General features: G+C 45.7%; 1 protein-coding gene across 1 annotated transcript in view; it reads right to left on the reverse strand.

The window, feature by feature from the left end:
- The window catches only part of LOC126109722 (angiotensin-converting enzyme-related protein-like), a 399281-nt gene that overhangs the window by 122173 nt on the left and 256008 nt on the right, over positions 1–21100 (reverse strand). Inside the window, exon 4 of the mRNA XM_049914776.1 lies at positions 5205–5298. Within this exon, the coding sequence (XP_049770733.1) occupies positions 5205–5298 (94 nt within the window). The remainder of the gene's footprint in view (positions 1–5204; positions 5299–21100) is intronic.

The raw sequence follows: 21100 nt of genomic DNA on the forward strand, positions 1-21100 counted from the left end.
GATCATAACTTACGTTCTGGACAAACCTTGTATACCCTCTACTGCCGGTGGTGGTGCCACCTGCCGTCTGGGAATGGTTACTGCACGCTAATATTGAACATATGTGGTGGTCGCTGCATCGTATATAATCTCTCTGTTGTGTAGCTGGAACAGCTAGTCGTTCCTCACTCACTGAAGCACTCACTTTAATTCTCTTCCAATACAATTTTAATGGCACTCCATACACTCACAGTGTCTGAGGTAAGCTGCACAAGACTGTGGTGTCTTGCTATGTGGTAAAAAGACAGCAACAAGGAGGTTCCAAGCGTGCAGGTTGACAAGCGATTATCAGCCAGAGCAAGGATTGAAAAATTGGAAAATGAAAAAATCATTAAAAATAGTATTTTTACTGCGTGTAATTAATGTTTACTCTTAAACTAGCCTTTTCCCCAGCAGCTTTGTCTCTGTACATACTCAACACACATACTCAACACACATACTCAACACACATACTCAACACACATACTCAACACACATACTCAACACACATACTCAACACACATACTCAACACACATACTCAACACACATACTCAACACACATACTCAACACACATACTCAACACACATACTCAACACACATACTCAACACACATACTCAACACACATACTCAACACACATACTCAACACACATACTCAACACACATACTCAACACACATACTCAACACATCTCCATCTCTCCCTCTCTCTGTCCATTTTCCTCTCTCTCCTCTAACCATATCGTCTTCCCTGTCTCTCTTTTCTTCTTCACCTCCTATTCATCTCCACCTTCGGCTGCAGTTGTTAAGCTCTTTTACGTAACAACTCACTAACGTCGATCTGCAGTAGGGTTTTGGAACATATACTGTATTCGAGCATTATGAAGTACTTCGAAGACTACGATTTATTGACAAGTAGTCAGCACGGATTCAGAAAATATAGTTCTCGTGAAACACAACTAGCTCTTTACACTCATGGAGTAAAAAGTGCTATCGACAGGGGATGTCAAATTTATTCCGTATTTTTAGATTTCCAGAAGGCTTTCCACACCGTTCCTCGCAAGCGTCTTCTAGCCAAACTGCGTGCCTATGGAATATCGCCTCAGCTGTGCGACTGGATTCGTGATTTCCTGTCAGAAAGGTCACAGTTCGTAATAATAGACAGAAAGCCATCGAGTAAAACAGAAGTAACATCCAGCGTTCCCCAAGGAAGTGTTATAGGCCCTCTGTTGTTCCTGATTTATATTAACGACGTAGGAGACAATCTGAGTAGCCGTCTTAGATTGTTTGCAGATGGTGCTGTCATTTACAGTCTTGTGAAGTCATCAGATGACCAAAACGGATCGCAAAATGATTTAGATAAGATATCTGTATGGTGCAAAAAGTGGAAATTGACCCTGAATAAAGAAAAGTGTGAAGGCATTCACATGAGTACTGTAAGAAATCCGCTAAATTTCGATTACGCGATGTTGCTGTTGTCGTTGTGTTCTTCAGTCCTGAGACTGGTTTGACGCAGCTCTCCATGCTACCCTAACCTGTGCAAGCTTCATCTCCCAGTACTTACTGCAACTTACATCCTCCTGAATCTGCTTAGTGTATTCATCTCTTGGTCTCCCCTCTACGATTTTTACCCTCCATGCTGCCCTCCAATACTAAATAGGTGATCCCTCGATGTCTCAGAACATGTCCTACCAACCGATCCCTTCTTCTGGTCAAGTTGTGCCACAAACTTCTCCCCAATTCTATTCAATACCTCCTCATTAGTTATGTGATCTACACATCTAATGTTCAGCATTCTTCTGTAGCACCACATTTCGAAAGCTTCTATTATCTTCTTGTCCAAACTATTTATCGTCCATGTTTCACTTCCATACACGGCTACACTCCATACAAATACTTTCAGAAACGACTTCCCGACATTTAAATCTATATTCGACGTTAACAAATTTCTCTTCTTCAGAAACGCCTTCCTTGCCATTGCCAGTCTACACTTAATATCCTCTCTACTTCGACCATCATAGTTATTTTGCTCCCCAAATAGCAAAACTCCTTTACTACTTTAAGTGTCTCATTTCCTAATCTAATTCCCTCAGCATCACCCGATTTAATTCGACGACATTCCATTATCTTCGTTTTGCTTTTGTTGATGTTCATCTTATATCCTCCCTTCAAGACAATGTCCATTCCGTTCAACTGCTCTTCCAAGTCCTTTGCTGTCCCTGACAGAATTACAATGTCATCGGCGAACGTCAAAGTTTTTATTTCTCCTCCGTGGATTTTAATACCTACTCCGAAGTTTTCTTTTGTGTCCTTTATTGCTTGCTCAATATACAGATTGAATAACATAGGAGAGAGGCTACAACTCTGTCTCACTCCCTTCCCAACCACTGCTTCCCTTTCATGTCCCTCGACTCTTATAACTGCCATCTGGTTTCTGTACAAATTGTAAATAGCCTTTCGCTCCCTGTATTTTACCCCTGCCACCTTTAGCATTTGGGAGTATTCCAGTCAACATTGTCAAAAGCTTTCTCTATGTCTACAAATGCTAGAAACGTAGGTTTGCTTTTCCTTAATCTTTCTTCTAAGATAAGTCGCAAGGTCAGTATTGCCTCACGTGTTCCAACATTTCTACGGAATCCAAACTGATCTTCCGCGAGGTCGGCTTCTACCAGTTTTTCCATTCGTCTGTAAAGAATTGGCGTTAGTATTTTGCAGCTGTGGCTTATTAAACTGATTGTTCGGTAATTTTCACATCTGTCAAAGCCTGCTTTCTTTGGGATTGGAATTATTATATTCTTCTTGAAGTCTGAGGGTATTTCGCCTTTCTCATACATCTTGCTCACCAGATGGTAGAGTTTTGTCAGGACTGGCTCTCCCAAGACCGTCAGTAGTTCTAATGGAATGTTGTTTACTCCCGGAGCCTTGTTTCGACTCAGGCCTGTCAAACTCTTCACGCAGTATTGTATCTCCCATTTCGTCTTCATCTACATTCTCTTGCATTTCCAGAATATTGTCCTCAAGTACGTCGCCCTTGTATAGACCCTCTATATACTCCTTCCACCTTTCTGCTTTCCCTTCATTGCTTAGAATTGAGTTTCCATCTGAGCTCTTGATATTCATACAAGTGGTTCTCTTTTCTCCAAAGGTCTCTAATTTTCCTGTAGCCAGTTTCTATCTTACCCCTAGTGAGATAAGTCAGACAAATCTGAAGACTGTAAAGTGAACTAAATACTCAGGGATTACAATTAAAAGTAGCCTAAACTGGAACGATCACATAGATAATGTTGTGGGTAGAGCGAACCAAAGATTGCGATTCATTGGCAAAACACTTAGAAGCTGCAACAGGTCTACTAAAGAGACTCCTTACACCACGCTTGTCCGCTCTGTTCTGGAGTACTGCTGTGCGGTGTAGGATCCGCATCAGGTGGGACTGACGGTTGACATCGAAAAAGTACAAAGAAGGGCAGCTCGTTTTGTATTATCGCGAAATAGGGCAGATAGTGCCACAGACATGATACGTAAATTGGAGTGGCAATCATTAAGGCGTTTTTCGTTGCGATGGGATCTTCTCATGAAATTTCAATGACCAGTTTTCTCCTCCGATTGCGAAAACATTCTGTTGACACCCACCTACATAGTGAGAAATGATGATCACGATAAAATAAGAGAAATCAGGGCTCGCGTAGAAAAAAATAAGTGCTGTTTTTTCCCGCGCGCCGTTCGATAGTGGAACGGGAGAGGGAGAGAGAGAGAGAGAGGGAGGGGTAGAGAGAGAGAGAGAGAGAGAGAGAGAGGGAGGGGTAGAGAGAGAGAGAGAGAGAGAGAGGGAGGGGTAGAGAGAGAGAGAGAGAGAGAGAGAGAGAAGAGAGAGCTGGAAGGTGGTTCATTGAACCCTCTGCCAGGCACTTTATTGTGAATGGCAGAGTAATCACGTATATGTAGATGTAACGAATGCAGATAAATACTTACTCAATAAACTGAAAATAACTCCCCTATGTAAACGTTAGCGCAACGAAGTGATTTTGTCCACCTTAAAAGCGAGAAATGGACAGGGATGTTTGGAAGGTATAGAGTGCTTGTAAATTGAAAGGCGAGCAGCACTCGTGGTGGGGGAAGCTGCCTTGCAGCTGCCGTATTGGATGACTAAGAACCAATATCCCGCCCAAGCAGTCTTCTTACCTGGAGTCTGTGTCTATACCGTATAGTGTTAAAGCACACTGCGGGAGTGTTTGCGCCCTGCGTCACCAGTCATTTACAAGGTGAGTTGGGGAAGGTTCGGTATAACTTGTGAAACAACATGTAGTTGCTTTCTGTGACGTAGTAGGGTAGGTGTAGTGTGGGATCACCCACCCACTCTTCAGTTTTCAGACCTACGGAGGAGGGAACTGCATGAACCAAGCCGGGAACTTCCCCCTCACGATTCATGCTTCCAATCCCCCCCCGCCGGCCGTTGTGGCCGAGCGGTTCTAGGCGCTTCATCCGGAACCACGCGGCTGCTACGATCGCAGGTTCGAACCCTGCCTCGGGCATGGATCTGTGTATTGTCATTGGTTTAGTTAGGTTTACTTAGTTCCAAGTCTAGGGGGCTGATGACCTCAGATGTTAAGTCCCATAGCGCTTAGAGCCATTTGAACCCCCCCCCCCCCCCCCCCCGTTTTTGTTACATTCCCAGAACACAATTTATCCCTTAATACGAACTTACTGCACTTAGATGTGGCACATACATTTAATATTTGCTCGTAACTCACTTCCTTGTTAAAGGAACATCAATTTTATACCATTAAAACACTATTTTTCGAAAACTGAATGGAAAAACTATTCGTCCTAGCCAAAAAATAATGGGACTTTTTTTGTAGAAAATTTAATGTAGCTCGGACATGCGGTTTTCGAGGTAGTCAAAAAAACATAGAAAAGGTTCCATATGAAGCACCACCATCCCCAACCCACCAGTCAAAATTTTTAGTATGTTATTACACTCCTCACCCTGTCACTATACACAAATTTCTGACTACGGAATTTTGTTCTAGTTTTCCTTGACTGACTGGACAACAACAGAAGTGTTGCTGGACGGACTCGCCCAGTGCTCAAGGACGAGGAAGCATTTCTGTGCCGGGACGCGCGTTATTTTGCGCGAGCTCCGCTCTCTACAGCCTGATGCGCAGCAGCAGCAAGCAGACATGTACTCACTGTGCCAATCCCAGCGGCAGGCTAGCGAGTCGTTGTAGCAGGGGATGGACTGCGACCGCGTCACATTCAGGCTGCGGGCGGCGAACTGTACCACCTGCAACACAACAGCCACACCTGCTGTGAACACTGCTTTCGGCTGTCTCTCTTTTGGTTTACACACACACACACACACACACACACACACACACACACACACACACACACACACACACACGCTGGTCATACCGGACTCGGGAGTCCATTACCGTAGCAACGTATTTTCGCCATCTGTCCCTGTCTTGGGCTATTTCCTTCCATTCACCTTCAATACCTAGGCTCCTCAAATCACCCTTCACATTGTCCTCCCATCTACGCCTCCGTCTCCCCACAGGACGTTTTCCCTCTAGGTGCCCTACCAGTAGAGGGAAGGCGGCTATTATGCGATGGTTCCCTAATATGAGACACCCCAACTGTGCTCATGTTAGGGTTTGCACTCTGGTGGAGAGTTTCTTAAACACGTCTGCTGCGTGCCAGGCGGCGACACAGCGTGTAGGACGCCGTAGTTGAGCCGGACACAATACGTAGAGGTTGATACAATATTTCAGCTTAAAGGTGAGTGGATATTACTGCACTCTTTTATTGTTGTTATTTGTGACGGTATTACCTATAATTATCGACAATTAGGTTCGATTTTCCAACGAAAGTTGTTAGCAAGTGTTGTGTCTAGACAAGACAGTCTAGACACAAGGCGAGGAAACCGAAAGGGCACGCGTCAACTCACGCCGACTGGCGTGAAGTCTGGAACAGGATACGTAATGAATGCTATAAAGAAAAGTACGTAGCTTCTATAATACTTATCTTTAATCCATCATTTGTATACAGCATTCTTGATGATACAAGTGAGACACTCTATAGAAATGGTTAATGGCGCCTTGCTAGGTCGTAGCCATGGACTTAGCTGAAGGCTATTCTAACTATCTCTCGGCAAATGAGAGAAAGGCTTCGTCAGTGTAGTCGCTAGCAAAGTCGTCGTACAACTAGGGCGAGTGATAGGAAGTCTCTCTAGACCTGCCGTGTGGTGGCGCTCGGTCTGCAATTACTGACAGTGGCGACACGCGGGTCCGACATGTACTAATGGACCGCGGCCGATTTAAAGCTACCACCTAGCAAGTGTGGTGTCTGGCGGTGACACCACAGCAAGTGCGTGATTCTTTGTGTAAGATGGCAGAATTCCTAACATGCGATGGTATGGGGATCCAAATACGCGACAGTGTCGCATATTACGATACCTCTCGCATATTGGGGGAACTCGTTCTCTCACGATTTGTTACAGGTAATTTACGCAATACTATCATGAGATGAGAATATTTTATCATTTATTGTAGTAAAATTTTGGCAACTGCGTTTATTTTAATTCGATTAAATGATCAGAAACAGGAATTACTTTGACTAGTCTTATGATCAGACACTGGAATGTTTTCTGGAACTTTCTTTCAAGGCAGTATTTGGTCAGAAGTTGATCAATATTACTCCAAATTCACTCCGTTCACAGTACTTATAAAAAAATTCATCGCCATGCTGACGCTTTTCAAGAAAGAGATGCCAAAAACGAAAACTAAACTACTGACGGTGATGGTCAAGCTGTCAGCCCGGCAGACATCAGACCTCTCCCACACATCGCAAAACCACCTGGAGACAGTCAAATAGGTCGAACATCGCGTTATTGTTCTGCTGCGTTACTAACTTCAACTCCTTATGTGAAGCAATTGCAAGAATCTAAGCAGAAGAAATCAGAGGCTGAAGCTAAGAAAGCAGACAGGAAGTTATTTGGGGAGAAGAGTGGAAAACCTTCAAATCGTAGACCTAAAGCAGAAGAATCGTGTAGTGACTCCGCATCCGATGTCAATTTTGATGACAGTGGGGATTCAGACAGCAGTGATGACGATGACGCAGAGTGTCTGTTCTGTACTGGGCGCTTTTCTGAAGACGAACACGGGGAGAAATGAGCACAGTGCACGAAATGTTGTCGCTGAAGATTTCGGTGTCACAGAAGACAATTTTGTTCGCCCCGGATGTCGTAAATATAAACCTCAGTAGTGTGCAATTAGAGAAGGATAACAGAAATGTATGAACATGTAAAAATTGTTTATTCATATGTCATTATTCTGCAATAAAATAATTAAAGCAGAATAATACTACTGTCTCATATTAGGAAACCTTGATCTCATTTCTACGAAATGCCTTGTTTGCGAAGATTTAATAACTACTCTGGAAGATTGTTTATTATTGCAAATACGATAATTGTATGATAAAATTAAATGATGCAAGATATTATTACCACCACAAAAAATACAATTGCACTTATTTTTAGGTCTTTCACAAGGGTGTCTCATATTAGGCACCTATCCTTTACTCTGCGCGCTGCCCTTCCCTCATCCATTCGAGCTAAGTGACCCGCCCATCGCAGCCTGCGTGATTTAATAACACTGATTATGTCAGGGCTGGAATAGAGTTCGTGAACCTCTTTGTTATGCAGTTTTCGCCTCTCTCCGCTAATGTCATCACTTTTTGCTCTGAAAACTTTCCCCAAAATTTTGTTTTCAAATACTCGAAACGGCTTTTCATTTTGCACAGTGAGAGACAAGTCTTTTGGTTTATAAAAAATAAATATTACTACATTCACTATCTGAGCAAAACTCTTTGGAGACACATAAGTAGACAATATAGGGCGTGTACACCATTTCTCTTTAAGACAGCTGTAATTCTGCTGGGGATATGCTTCTGAAAGAGTGAACAAACGACAAGCTATTGTCCCCACAGGATCCGAAACCAGAGACAGTAGTAATGTTGGATGCAGGATCTGGGGTGAGGTCAATGTTTTAACTCATTGCAAAGACATTCCACTGAGTTCAGGTCGGGTCTCTGCGCAGGCCAGTCCGTTTCAGGAATGTAGTCGTCCACAGACCATTGTCTCACAATGTAGCTTCAGGACACAGTGCATTGTCATGCTGATGCAATCAGTCATCATCATCATCATCATCATCATCATCATCATCCGCCAATTATATTTAAATGATGTGGCCTCTTCGAGTCGTGGATTCAGGTAGGCTTTCAGCAGTTTTCTCCAAGTGGGACGGTCTTGGGCAGTTCTCTGCCAGGTGTTACCAGCGATCTTCTTGATGTCTTTGTCCCATCTGTCTGGTGGTCTTCCCCTAGGCCTCCGGCGCTCTCTCGGACTCCACTCCAGTACTAGCTTCGTCCATCTGTTGTGTTTTCTTCTCTCGACGTGGCCAGCCCACTGCCATTTCAAGGAACCTACTCTCTCTAAGATGTCATTAACCTCCGTCACAGACCGGATGTCATCTGCCCTTTTCCTGTCCTTTCTCGTACAGCCCAGCATTGATCTCTCCATGGCTCTCTGTGCTGTCCTAAGTTTCCCTTTTGTGAATGACTTCAGCGTCCATGTCTCGCAGCCATACGTCATCACAGGATAAATTCACTGATCAAATACTGCTTTCTTCAGATTTACTGGCATTTTTATCTGAATACTGTTGAATTCTTCCCAAATGCTTGCCAGCCAAGCTTGATGCGACGATAGATTTCTGGCCTTATGTCTCCATGTTTATAATCTGGCCAACGTAGACATATTCACTGACCTAGTACAAGGTGCATTCAAGTTCTAAGGCCTCCGATTTTTTTTTCTAATTAACTACTCACCCGAAATCGATTAAACTGGCGTTACTTCTCGACGTAATCGCCCTGCAGACGTACACATTTTTCGCAACGCTGACGCCATGATTCCATGGCAACGGCGAAGGCTTCTTTAGGAGTCTGTTTTGACCACTGGAAAATCGCTGAGGCTATAGCAGCACGGCTGGTGAATGTGCGGCCACGGAGAGTGTCTTTCATTGTTGGAAAAAACCAAAAGTCACTAGGAGCCAGGTCAGGTGAGTAGGGAGCATGAGGAATCACTTCAAAGTTGTTATAACGAAGAAACTGTTGCGTAACGTTAGCTCGATGTGCGGGTGCGTTGTCTCGGTGAAACAGCACACGCGCAGCCCTTCCCGGACATTTTTGTTGCAGTGCAGGAAGGAATTTGTTCTTCAAAACACTTTCGTAGGGTGCACCTGTTACCGTAGTGCCCTTTGGAACGCAATGGGTAAGGATTACGCCCTCGCTGTCCCACAACATGGACACCATCATTTTTTCAGCACTGGCGGTTACCCGAAATTTTTTTTGTGGCGGTGAATCTGTGTGCTTTCATTGAGCTGACTGGCGCTTTGTTTCTGGATTGGAAAATGGCATCCACGTCTCATCCATTGTCACAACCGACGAAAAGAAAGTCCCATTCATGCTGTCGTTGCGCTTCAACATTGCTCGGCAACATGCCACACGGGCAGCCATGTGGTCATCCGTCAGCATTCGTGGCACCCACCTGGATGACACTTTTCACATTTTCATGTCGTCATGCAGGATTGTGTGCACAGAACCCACAGAAATGCCAACTCTGGAGGCGATATGTTCAACAGTCATTCGGCGATCCCCCAAAACAATTCTCTCCACTTTCTCGATCATGTCGTCAGACCGGCTCGTGCGAGCCCGAGGTTGTTTCGGTTTGTTGTCACACGATGTTCTGCCTTCATTAAACTGTCGCACCCACGAACGCACTTTCGACACATCCGTAACTCCATCACCACCTGTCTCCTTCAACTGTCGATGAATTTCAATTGGTTTCACACCACGCAAATTCAGAAAACGAATGACTGCACGCTGTTCAAGTAAGGAAAACGTCGCCATTTTAAGTATTTAAAACAGTTCTCATTCTCGCCGCTGGCGGTAAAATTCCATCAGCCGTACGGTGCTGCCATCTCTGGGACGTATTGACAATGAATGCGGCCTCATTTTAAAACAATGCGCATGTTTCTATCTCTTTCCAGTCCGGAGAAAAAAAATCGGAGGCCTTAGAACTTGAATGCACCTCGTAGACTGTTCTTGACATTTACATCTCCAGCTAGGACCGATTTGTTGGATGCAGTCAGTCAGTCTCCAAATAGTTCCTGTACTGTAAAATGCATTCAAATCCTTCAGTATTTTCAGTCTTCTTAAGGGAAATAAGGGAACCACACCCTACTCACAAATAAACCCCTATACTGTAATACCGCGTCCTCCGTACACAACTGACGCCACGTAATGTTCCCCAGGCATTTGCAAAATCTAAACCCTTCCACGGTACTTTCACAGGTTACGGTGTGACTAATCACTCCAAATCACGCGTTACACGCCGTCCGGTATCCAGTGGACAAGTATCGCTTATCGCTGACTACATAAATGTGTGGCTTATGAGGAGCTGCTCGATTGTACCCTATTCTCTTTAACACACTAGGCGCAGTTTTTGTGCTGGCTGGACTGTCGGCAGCACTTCTGGAGTGATTCCTTTCTGTGATTTTACGAGATTTTTTACAAGCGTTCTCCGCACTGCTCGACGGTCCAGTGCGTCAGTACGTGATGTCTGCCTGGTCCCGGTTTCGCTGCAGTTGTTCCTTTGTGTTTCCATTTCGCAATCACAACAACAGTCGACTTCATATGCATCTACATCCAAGTGATTACTCTGCTATTCACAATAAAGTGCCTGACAGAGGGTTCAATGAACCACCTTTAAGCTAATCAAAATATCCACGGGTATGCTGCCGGTCTATAGTGTCCAACGGGCACAATATTTCGGCGATCAAACATGTCGCCATCATCAGGTGAACTGACGGACTGAGCTCCTGTGAACGTGCCGGCACGGAGATCCGTACGCTATGGCTGCTCAGAGGGAACTGGGTTCGGTCGCGGCGGCGGCCGATTTAAATACCCTCCGCCCGCGGCGCGCTCCCTCCGCCGTCCGCGCCCAGCGCCCCGGTCGCGCGGTGGAACAGATTGCGACGGCGTCTGAGATGACGTCGGTGTGATGGCTCTGTCCGCCGTGGTCGTCACAACTATACGTCTGCTCGATTTACTCTTGATTAACCCGATCGCTGGTTCCCAAGCCTTGCTAAGATTATAGCCACAGTCCCGGTTTATGAGGTCGTCATTGGTGCGAATTTCGATGGCCTCTCTAACAACGCTGTCCCAGTATCTCGACGTCTGTACCAGAATCCTCGTGCGGTCATTGGAGTATTCTGGTACAGACGTCGAGATACTGGGACAGCGTTGTTAGAGAGGCCATCGAAATTCGCACCAATGACGACCTCATAAACCGTGACTGTGGCTATAATCTTAGCAAGGCTTGGGAACCAGCGATTGGGTTAATCAAGAGTAAATCGAGCAAACGTATAGTTGTGACGACCACGGCGGACAGAGCCATCACACCGACGTCATCTCAGACGCCGTCGCAATCTGTTCCACCGCGCGACCGTGGCGCGGGGCGCGGACGGCGGAGGGAGCGCGCCGCGGGCGGAGGGTATTTAAATCGGCCGCCGCCGCGACCGAACCCAGTTCCCTCTGAGCAGCCATAGCGTACGGATCTCCGTGCCGGCACGTTCACAGGAGCTCAGTCCGTCAGTTCACCTGATGATGGCGACATGTTTGATCGCCGAAATATTGTGCCCGTTGGACACTATAGACCGGCAGCATACCCGTGGATATTTTGATTATCAAATACGCCGGGAGAAACTCAAGAATCACACCTTTAAGCTGTCTCTCTAACGTTCCACTACCGAACGGCCCGCGGGAAAAAAGAGCACTTACAATTTTCTGTGCGAGCCCCGATTTCTCTTATTTTATCGTGACGATCATTTCTCCGTATGTAGGTGGGTGCCAACAGAATGTTTTCGGAATCGGAGGAGAAAACTGAAATTTCATGAGAAGCTCCCGTCGCAAAGAAAAACGCCTTTGTTTTAATGATTGCCACTCCAATTTACGTATCATGTCTGTGACACCAGCTCACCTATTTCCCGATAATACAAAACGAACTGCCCTTCTTTGTACTTTCTCGATGTCATCCGTCAGTCCCACCTGATGCGGAGCCCACACTCTAGCATAGGGCAGACAAGCGTGGTGTAAGCAATCTCTTTAGTAAACCTGCTGCACCTTTTAAGTGTTCTGCCAACGAATCGTAGTCTTTGGTTTGCTCTTCCTACAACATTATCTATGTGGTCGTTCCAATTTACGTTATTTGTAGTTATAATCACTAAGTATTTAGTTCAATTTACAGCCTTCACATTTGTGTGACTTATCGCGTAATCGAAATTCAGTTGATTTCTTTTAGTACTCATGTGAATAACTTCACACTTTCCTTTACTTAGGGTCAATTGCCACTTTTCGCACCATACAGATATCTGTATCATTTTGCAATTCGTTTTGGTCGTGTGATGACTTCACAAGACTGTAAATGACAGCATCCTCTGCAAACAATCTAAGACGGCTACTCAGATTGTCTCCTACGTCGTTAATATAAATCAGGAACAATATGGGGGCCTATAACACTGCCTTGGGGAAGGCCGGATATTACTTCTGTTTTACTCGAGGACTTTCCGTCTATTACTACGAACTGCGACCTTTCTGACAGTCGCACAACTGAGGCTATATTCCATAGGCACGCAGTTTGGTTAGAAGACGCTTGTGAGGAACGGTGTGGAAAGCCTTCTAGGAATCTAAAAATACGGAATCAATTTAACATCCTCTGTCGATAGCACTCGTTACTTCATGAGACTGAAGAGCTAGTTGTATTTCACAAGAACGATATTTCTGAATCCGTGCTGACTGTGCGTCAATAAATCGTTTTCTTCGTGGTACTTCATAATGTTCGAACACAGTATATGTTCCAAAACCCTACTGCAAATCGACGTTAGTGATACAGGCCCGTAATTCAGAGGATTACTCCACTTCCGTTTTTGGGTATTGGTGTGACTTGAGCAATTTTCCAGTATTTAGGTACGGATCTTTCTGTGAGCGAGTGCTTTTATATAATTGTTAAATTTGGAACTACTGTATCAGCATACTGTGAGAGGTACCTGACTGGTATACAATCTGGACCGGAGGCCTTGTGCCGGCCGCAGTGGCCGAGCGGTTCTAGGCGCTTCAGTCCGGAGCCGCACGACCGCTACGGTCGCAGGTTCGAATCCTGCCTCGGGCATGGATGTGTGTGATGTCCTTAGGTTAGTTAGGTTTAAGCAGTTCTAAGTTCTAGGGGACTTATGACTTAAAATGTTGAGTCCCATTGTCCTCAGAGCCATTTGAACCATTTTTTTTTAGTATCAACCACAACACCGATTTAGTTCGTACTATGAGCCGTCGTTCAGCAAAACAGGTGTAAACATTAATGAAAAGTAACACCACAAGTTTTTTCAGTTTCTAACACACAATTCAACAAAACCTGACGTTTTAATTTCACAGAATAGCCATATCATTAGTGAAACTGAACAGTTCACATTTCTAGGTTTTCAGATGGGAAATTATCATGGGAAACCCACGTTCCAGATCTTGTTCAATGACTTAATGCTGCCATTTTTACTATTCGAACGGTATCTGAAGTAAGTGATCGTTCGATACGAAATTTAGTCTATTTTACTTATTTTCACTCGCTTATAGCCTATGGTATTGTATTTTGGGGTAACTGCTGCATTCATTTTCAATAAGCTACCACTAAAATTCAAAAATCTTAGCAGTAATCCACGCGCTTTCAAATCTAAACTGACGAATTTCCTCATGTGTCGCCGGCCGAAGTGGCCGTGCGGTTAAAGGCGCTCCAGTCTGGAACCGCAAGGCCGCTACAGTCGCAGGTTCGAATCCTGCCTCGGGCATGGATGTTTGTGATGTCCTTAGGTTAGTTAGGTTTAACTAGTTCTAAGTTCTAGGGGACTAATGACCTCAGCAGTTGAGTCCCATAGTGCTCAGAGCCATTTGAACCATTTGAACCTCAAGTGTCACTCCTATTCTACCGAGGAGTTCCTTAAAAAATTAAACTGATTCTTATGTTATATTGTTGACTGCGTTTACTGAAACTTATGGCTTGACTTTTTTCGGATTCATAAACATTGTATGTTTATCTGTTATTACTTTTATGTTGTAATTTCATGTACTGACACATTTCATGACCTTGGAAATTTGCTCCTCAATTTCGTCCTACGGAACTTGACGTGTAAATAAATAAATAAATAAATGAAATAAAGAGATGCGGAGCACAGGAAAAGCATAACTGTGAGTAAAAGATATGTATAGCTTTCTTGGGGAAGTTGGTAGAGCGTTGAATCTTCGTACAAAGGATCCTGGGTTGAAATCCCACCGACGATTTTTTGTTTTTACTGTATTATGCATGAAGGCGTTATTAGCGACAACATGTTTATGATATGTAAAAGGACTGTTTGGAGTTTACAGCAATTTTGTCTTGGCGGTCTGCTTCTGCTTCGTTTCTTTGAACGCAAAAAATCTATAGAGCACATTTTCAGTTTCACAGAATATTCTATCAGAAAAGAAAAAAATAAAGAAAAACAGAAACAATTGCATCATAGGCGCGGAAGAAGTAGTTGTAGTACTAGTAATAATAATATCTACAAGTACATAAAGTTGAAGTAACAAACAAAAATCAGATTGCCAAAAGAACAATGCTACACAACTCCGAAAAGTCCTTTTACATGTCAGGAAAATATTGTCCCATTGTACATTGTTCACGAGTAAACAAGTATCCAGTGGTGTTTCAACTCGGAACCTTAGGTTGGTTCAAAATGGTTCAAATGGCTCTGAGCACTATGGGACTGAACATCTTAGAACTACTTAAACCTAACTAACCTAAGGACATCACACACATCCATGCCCGCGGCAGGATTCGAACCTGCGACCGTAGCAGTCGCGCGGTTCCAGACTACAGCGCCTAGAAGGAACCTTAAGCCGTCGGCACACGGACCGAGCATCCGAACGTTGAGCGAGCCGAGTTTCTGACGTCATAGCGTGGAATAGCACGCTCGTGAGTCTTTCCGAACGTGCAGAGCAATATCTGGCACGTCAGATATTCTGAGTGTGCGTCTGAGCGTTGACGAATGAGATGTCACAACGCCTCCTACGTCACACGCACGCCGTCTCCCTTCAGTACAGAGTTATGAGGCGCCATATTGTCATTCACTACAAGCCTATACGTATATATGCCGTTTCTGAGCACCAGAAAATTGAAAATCACTGGAAAATCCGTTGTTAGTTGTGTGATTCGTTCCAATAAAATAATGAGAAACATCATATTCGTGGCAAAAGAATTATTGTAACTTGCGTAGTCTGAGAGTAGGCTATTTGAAAGCAGTCACACACTGAAGACCCACGCAAAACGCATTGTTCTTGGTACAATTTGTTATTATTAAATTTAAATTAATAACGTATCTACGATTAAGGTTTTCATCAAGGAGTAACATAACATACAATGATTGTAAGTAGATGTATGATGTTGGCTTAGTGTAATGGGTAGAATCACCGTCTTATAGTGAGTTGATCCTCGGGGCGGTAATTCGCGTCGTGACACTTCGAAATTTTTTCCTAACATTCGCGTTTTTATTAGGTTCTGACACTTTATAATTAGTTTAATATACACTCCTGGAAATGGAAAAAAGAACACATTGACACCGGTGTGTCAGACCCACCATACTTGCTCCGGACACTGCAAGAGGGCTGTACAAGCAATGATCACACGCACGGCACAGCGGACACACCAGGAACCGCGGTGTTGGCCGTCGAATGGCGCTATCTGCGCAGCATTTGTGCACCGCCGCCGTCAGTGTCAGCCAGTTTGCCGTGGCATATGGAGCTCCATCGCAGTCTTTAACACTGGTAGCATGCCGCGACAGCGTGGACGTGAACCGTATGTGCAGTTGACGGACTTTGAGCGAGGGCGTATAGTGGGCATGCGTGAGGCCGGGTGGACGTACCGCCGAATTGCTCAACACGTGGGGCGTGAGGTCTCCACAGTACATCGATGTTGTCGCCAGTGGTCGGCGGAAGGTGCACGTGCCCGTCGACCTGGGACCGGACCGCAGCGACGCACGGATGCACGCCAAGACCGTAGGATCCTACGCAGTGCCGTAGGGGACCGCACCACCACTTCCCAGCAAATTAGGGACACTGTTGCTCCTGGGGTATCGGCGAGGACCATTCGCAACCGTCTCCATGAAGCTGGGCTACGGTCCCGCACACCGTTAGGCCGTCTTCCGCTCACGCCCCAACATCGTGCAGCCCGCCTCCAGTGGTGTCGCGACAGGCGTGAATGGAGGGACGAATGGAGACGTGTCGTCTTCAGCGATGAGAGTCGCTTCTGCCTTGGTGCCAATGATGGTCGTATGCGTGTTTGGCGCCGTGCAGGTGAGCGCCACAATCAGGACTGCATACGACCGAGGCACACAGGGCCAACACCCGGCGTCATGGTGTGGGGAGCGATCTCCTACACTGGCCGTACACCACTGGTGATCGTCGAGGGGACACTGAATAGTGCACGGTACATCCAAACCGTCATCGAACCCATCGTTCTACCATTCCTAGACCGGCAAGGGAACTTGCTGTTCCAACAGGACAATGCACGTCCGCATGTATCCCGTGCCACCCAACGTGTTCTAGAAGGTGTAAGTCAACTACCCTGGCCAGCAAGATCTCCGGATCTGTCCCCCATTGAGCATGTTTGGGACTGGATGAAGCGTCGTCTCACGAGGTCTGCACGTCCAGCACGAACGCTGGTCCAACTGAGGCGCCAGGTGGAAATGGCATGGCAAGCCGTTCCACAGGACTACATCCAGCATCTCTACGATCGTCTCCATGGGAGAATAGCAGCCTGCATTGCTGCGAAAGGTGGATATACACTGTACTAGTGTCGACATTGTGCATGCTCTGTTGCCTGTGTCTATGTGCCTGTGGTTCTGTCAGTGTGATCATGTGATGTATCTGACCCCAGGAATGTGTCAATAAAGTTTCCCCTTCCTGGGACAATGAATTCACGGTGTTCTTATTTCAATTTCCAGGAGTGTAATTATATATTATAATACTTGAAGGTATGTAAATGTAAGTTCACATTTTTGTGGAGTGACTGTTCGATTGGCTTAATCTACTAGACAGCTTGCGCTAATGTATAAAGATATCTTGCTCCTTTTTCTTTTACGCATCTAAATTCACATCTTGCAAAGATTCTGTTACTGGGCAGGAACAGTGATCAAGTAAGACTGACCTTGGGGTTTTACTAAAATGTGACAAAGATGAAATTATAAACATTATTTATTATTCTTATGCGGAGAAGTATTCCAAATTTGTACCGCACCGTTTGTAATGCAACTTTCATAAGCCTGTGTCCTTATAGACTGGACATGGTACTTTCCTTTTCGTGGACGATGGGGGAAACGTGCGTTTTAATAGAGCTAACGTGGTAATTTTACGCCCGCCCGAAGAGTAAACAGTGTGATTTACGAACTAGAAACATCCCTCAACTGCCGCTGTTGTGCGTTGCGATCGCTTTTGTTTAGCGTATGGCTAATACAGACATATCATGAAATTACATATACATACGTACACGTTGTCGGAGGAAGGCAACGGCAAACCACCTCCATTAGGACCTTGCCTAGTAAGGCCCCTACGCTCTGTAAAGAAGCATGGGACTTCATTTCATTCACATGTACATATTGACACACAAGAAACTCAAGTTTGTCTTTACAACTGAATACCCAGTCCTTCAATCCAGCGCACTCCATCTGGAGTTGCTAGCAGGAAGTCCTCTTTGGCGCCGTGATAGGCTCGAATCCTGCATTCACTGGCAGTGTGGTGAACAGTCTGGTATGGAGCCCCGCAGTCACAGGCTGGATCAGGCAGCTTCTTCCACTTGAAGAGAGCATCCCTGCATCGGCCACGGCCGGTACGGGTTCTGTTGAGAGTAGACCAGGTCTTGCGTGGTAAGTCGAATCCACTTGGAAGTTTAGCACCTGAGAAGATGTTATGCAGGTTCACATCTGTCACTGCTTCCCACCGACCTTTCCATTCTTCAAGAGGTTGGAAATTCTAAGCAACCATGTCAGCAGCATCGCACAGAGTTGGATGGCCTGATTTCAGTCTCTTGCGATTTAAAAGTGGCAGGTCGCTATGCACGGGTAGGTTGGAATTCCTGGAGATCTTGTGGAATTCTCTCATAAGGGCAGTACATCTGCGTAGATCAGGAGGCATTATACCGGTTAACAGTGGAAGCCAATAAACTGGAGTAGATCTGATTGTGCCAGATATTATGCGCATTGTCGTATTCAGCTGGGTATCAACAAGCCTTGTATGATGACTGTTCATCCAAACAGGTGCACAATACTCAGCACTTGAGTACACCAAGCCCAGAGCTGAAGTTCGCAGGGTGGTTGCTGAAGACCCCCAGGTAGCTCCGCATAGCTTATGGAGGATGTTGTTTCGAGTCCTCAGCTTTTGAGCTAAGTTAAGAAGGTGTTGTTTGAAGCATAGTGACAGGATGACACCAAGACATTTTGGGTTCCAATTGTGACGAAGATTTCTGCGTCTGAAACTTACTTCCAGTTTTACGTTCGCCAACTGGTTATTTAGATGGAAGCAACACACTTCTGTTTTACTCACACTGTGTTCGAGTCTCCAGATTTTGAAGTAATTGTCTAATGCAGACAGGTCATTGGCTAAAATATCTTCTGTTGACTTCATTTCCTGGTGTTTGACGGCTAGAGCCAGGTCATCGGCATAGCAGTATTTTCTGGACGAAGTGTCAGGTAGATCAGATAGATATAGGTTGAACAGTAAGGGTGCGATCGCTTATACCACGTTTGGGCCAACGTACCGTATGAACAAGTCGCATCGTTCCTGAGCGTTCAGCAGCACGCTGAACTCGGCACGCTCAGCGTTGACGTTCGACAGCACGGCCAGTGTGCCGACGGCTTTAGGCACGACGACCGTACGCTCTACAAACTCATCCACGAGAGATTAACGACAAAATAATGACAGATACGCTTTTCCTGTGCTCCGTGGTTCTGAAGCTCCTTTTAGTAACCTTTTACGCCTGTTCCATTGGACAGCAGGAACTAATCGGTGTTTGGGTTCATACTTTGTCGACACACAACGTTAGGTACCGATCTGAGTGACATCTGGGTTTGAGCTCTCCTCACCGACCCATTCTGCTGTTCCCGCTTCTCTGCTGACAACACAACACACTCCACGCCCCACGGCATCTACTGCTCAATTCTGCATTACCCAGGGGCCTTCCGAATCTCTCGATCGGATTGTGTAGCTATCATTACATGGCATTTCTGTAGTTTGCATGCTTAAAACTGTCAGATTTAACAGTCCTGTCACGGTATAGTCGTAGTTTTAAATGGTGTTACATTAACAGCGCAGAAGTTGAGCTGCACGTCATTTTGGCTGTCGTGATTTGGGAAATCCGTAGCTGTGATAGGTCGATAAAGGAAACAGAGGAGTTGGTAAACGTGGAACGATACACGAGACAACATTCCGTTCTTGTTTCAAAACTGTGAAACCTAGTTTGCTACGACTCGTGCGTACAATTTCCGGCACAAACTATCTTCCAAAATACATCACCTCTGAAAAGAATAATCGAAAAATTCGAAAGTACTGGTGCAGTTGTTGATGCGTCGAGCCAGGTGGCCTAGAGACCAAGTGCCTGCCAGGAAACAGAGGGGTAGCGGGATCGAATCCCAGAAATTTTCGGTCCGCCTTTGATCTAACCTTCACTTCTCAGCGATGTGAGAAGTCCCAATGAACGAGACGTGGTTGTGATTCCACGGTTCCCTTTCTCCTGTGTATAACTGGAGTAGGTTAGGAACCTTATGACCCCGAAGTGACGTCCAGCTGAAAGACTTGCACTCGCCCTCTGAGCTACACGAAACTGTTGTTAATTGTTGATGTAAAACCCAAAATACGACCTGCTTGTGGCCGTTCGCGAAAAAAACTCCGTGGCAGTTGGCGAGAGTGTGGTCGAGAGCCCGTGGGCCATCGTGCACAAGAAGTGGACATTTCAACAGCCACTCTTCATTGTATTCTCACTGAAGATATGAATCACCGCGTCTGCAAAAACAACTGAATCAACATCGTGAAAAGTTTCCAGAATGAAAATTTCACTGCAGAGGAGTGTGCGATGATATGAAACTTCCTGGCAGATTAAAACCGGATCGAGACTAACTCGAGATCTTTGCCTTTCACGGGCAAGTGCTCCACCATGTGAGCTACCCAAGCACGACTCACGACCAGTCCTCACAGCTTTAATTCCGCCAGTACCTGGTCTCCTACCTTCCAAACTTCACAGAAGCTCTCTTGCGAACCTTGCAGAACTAGCACTCCCGGAACACTCTTGAGTTTAAACACTTCCGCTTGCCACCAAACTCCCCAGACATGTACCTTACTGAGCATATCTGCAATGCCTTGCAACGTGCTGTTCAGTACAGATCTCCACGCCTTCATATTCTCGCGGATTTATGGACAGCCCTGCACGATCCATGGTGTCTGTTCCCTCCGGCACTCCTTCAGACATTAGTCGAGTCCACGCCACGTCGTGTTGTGGCACTCCTGCATACTCTCGGCGGCCCTGTAGCATCGCCTGGGATCTCTGATGCCACTGCGCCCTCGGATTCGGACGTCACTGCCGGTCGACACTTGCCTGACGGTGATTGGCGAACCGTGGACCGTGGCGGGGTCGCGAATCCCTGGACGGAAGGCGAAAGTTGGTGCTGGCCGCAAGGTGCCGCCCACTGCTGAAAGTACTTCTGATGAGCCAGCGAGGGCGGTCTCGCCTGCTGCGGCAGTGGCCAGCCTTCCTGAGAGGGCCGGACAAGCACAGAGGGTGGGATTACTTGTCAATGGGAGCTCCAGTGATAGGGGGTGATGGAGCCCCTTAGGTTTTTTTTTATTTGGTCATCAGTCTACTGACTGGTTTGATGCGGCCCGCCACGAATTCCTTTCCTCTGCTA

This window comes from Schistocerca cancellata, chromosome 12 (genome assembly GCF_023864275.1).
Source record: "Schistocerca cancellata isolate TAMUIC-IGC-003103 chromosome 12, iqSchCanc2.1, whole genome shotgun sequence".
NCBI classification, from domain to species: domain Eukaryota; kingdom Metazoa; phylum Arthropoda; class Insecta; order Orthoptera; family Acrididae; genus Schistocerca; species Schistocerca cancellata.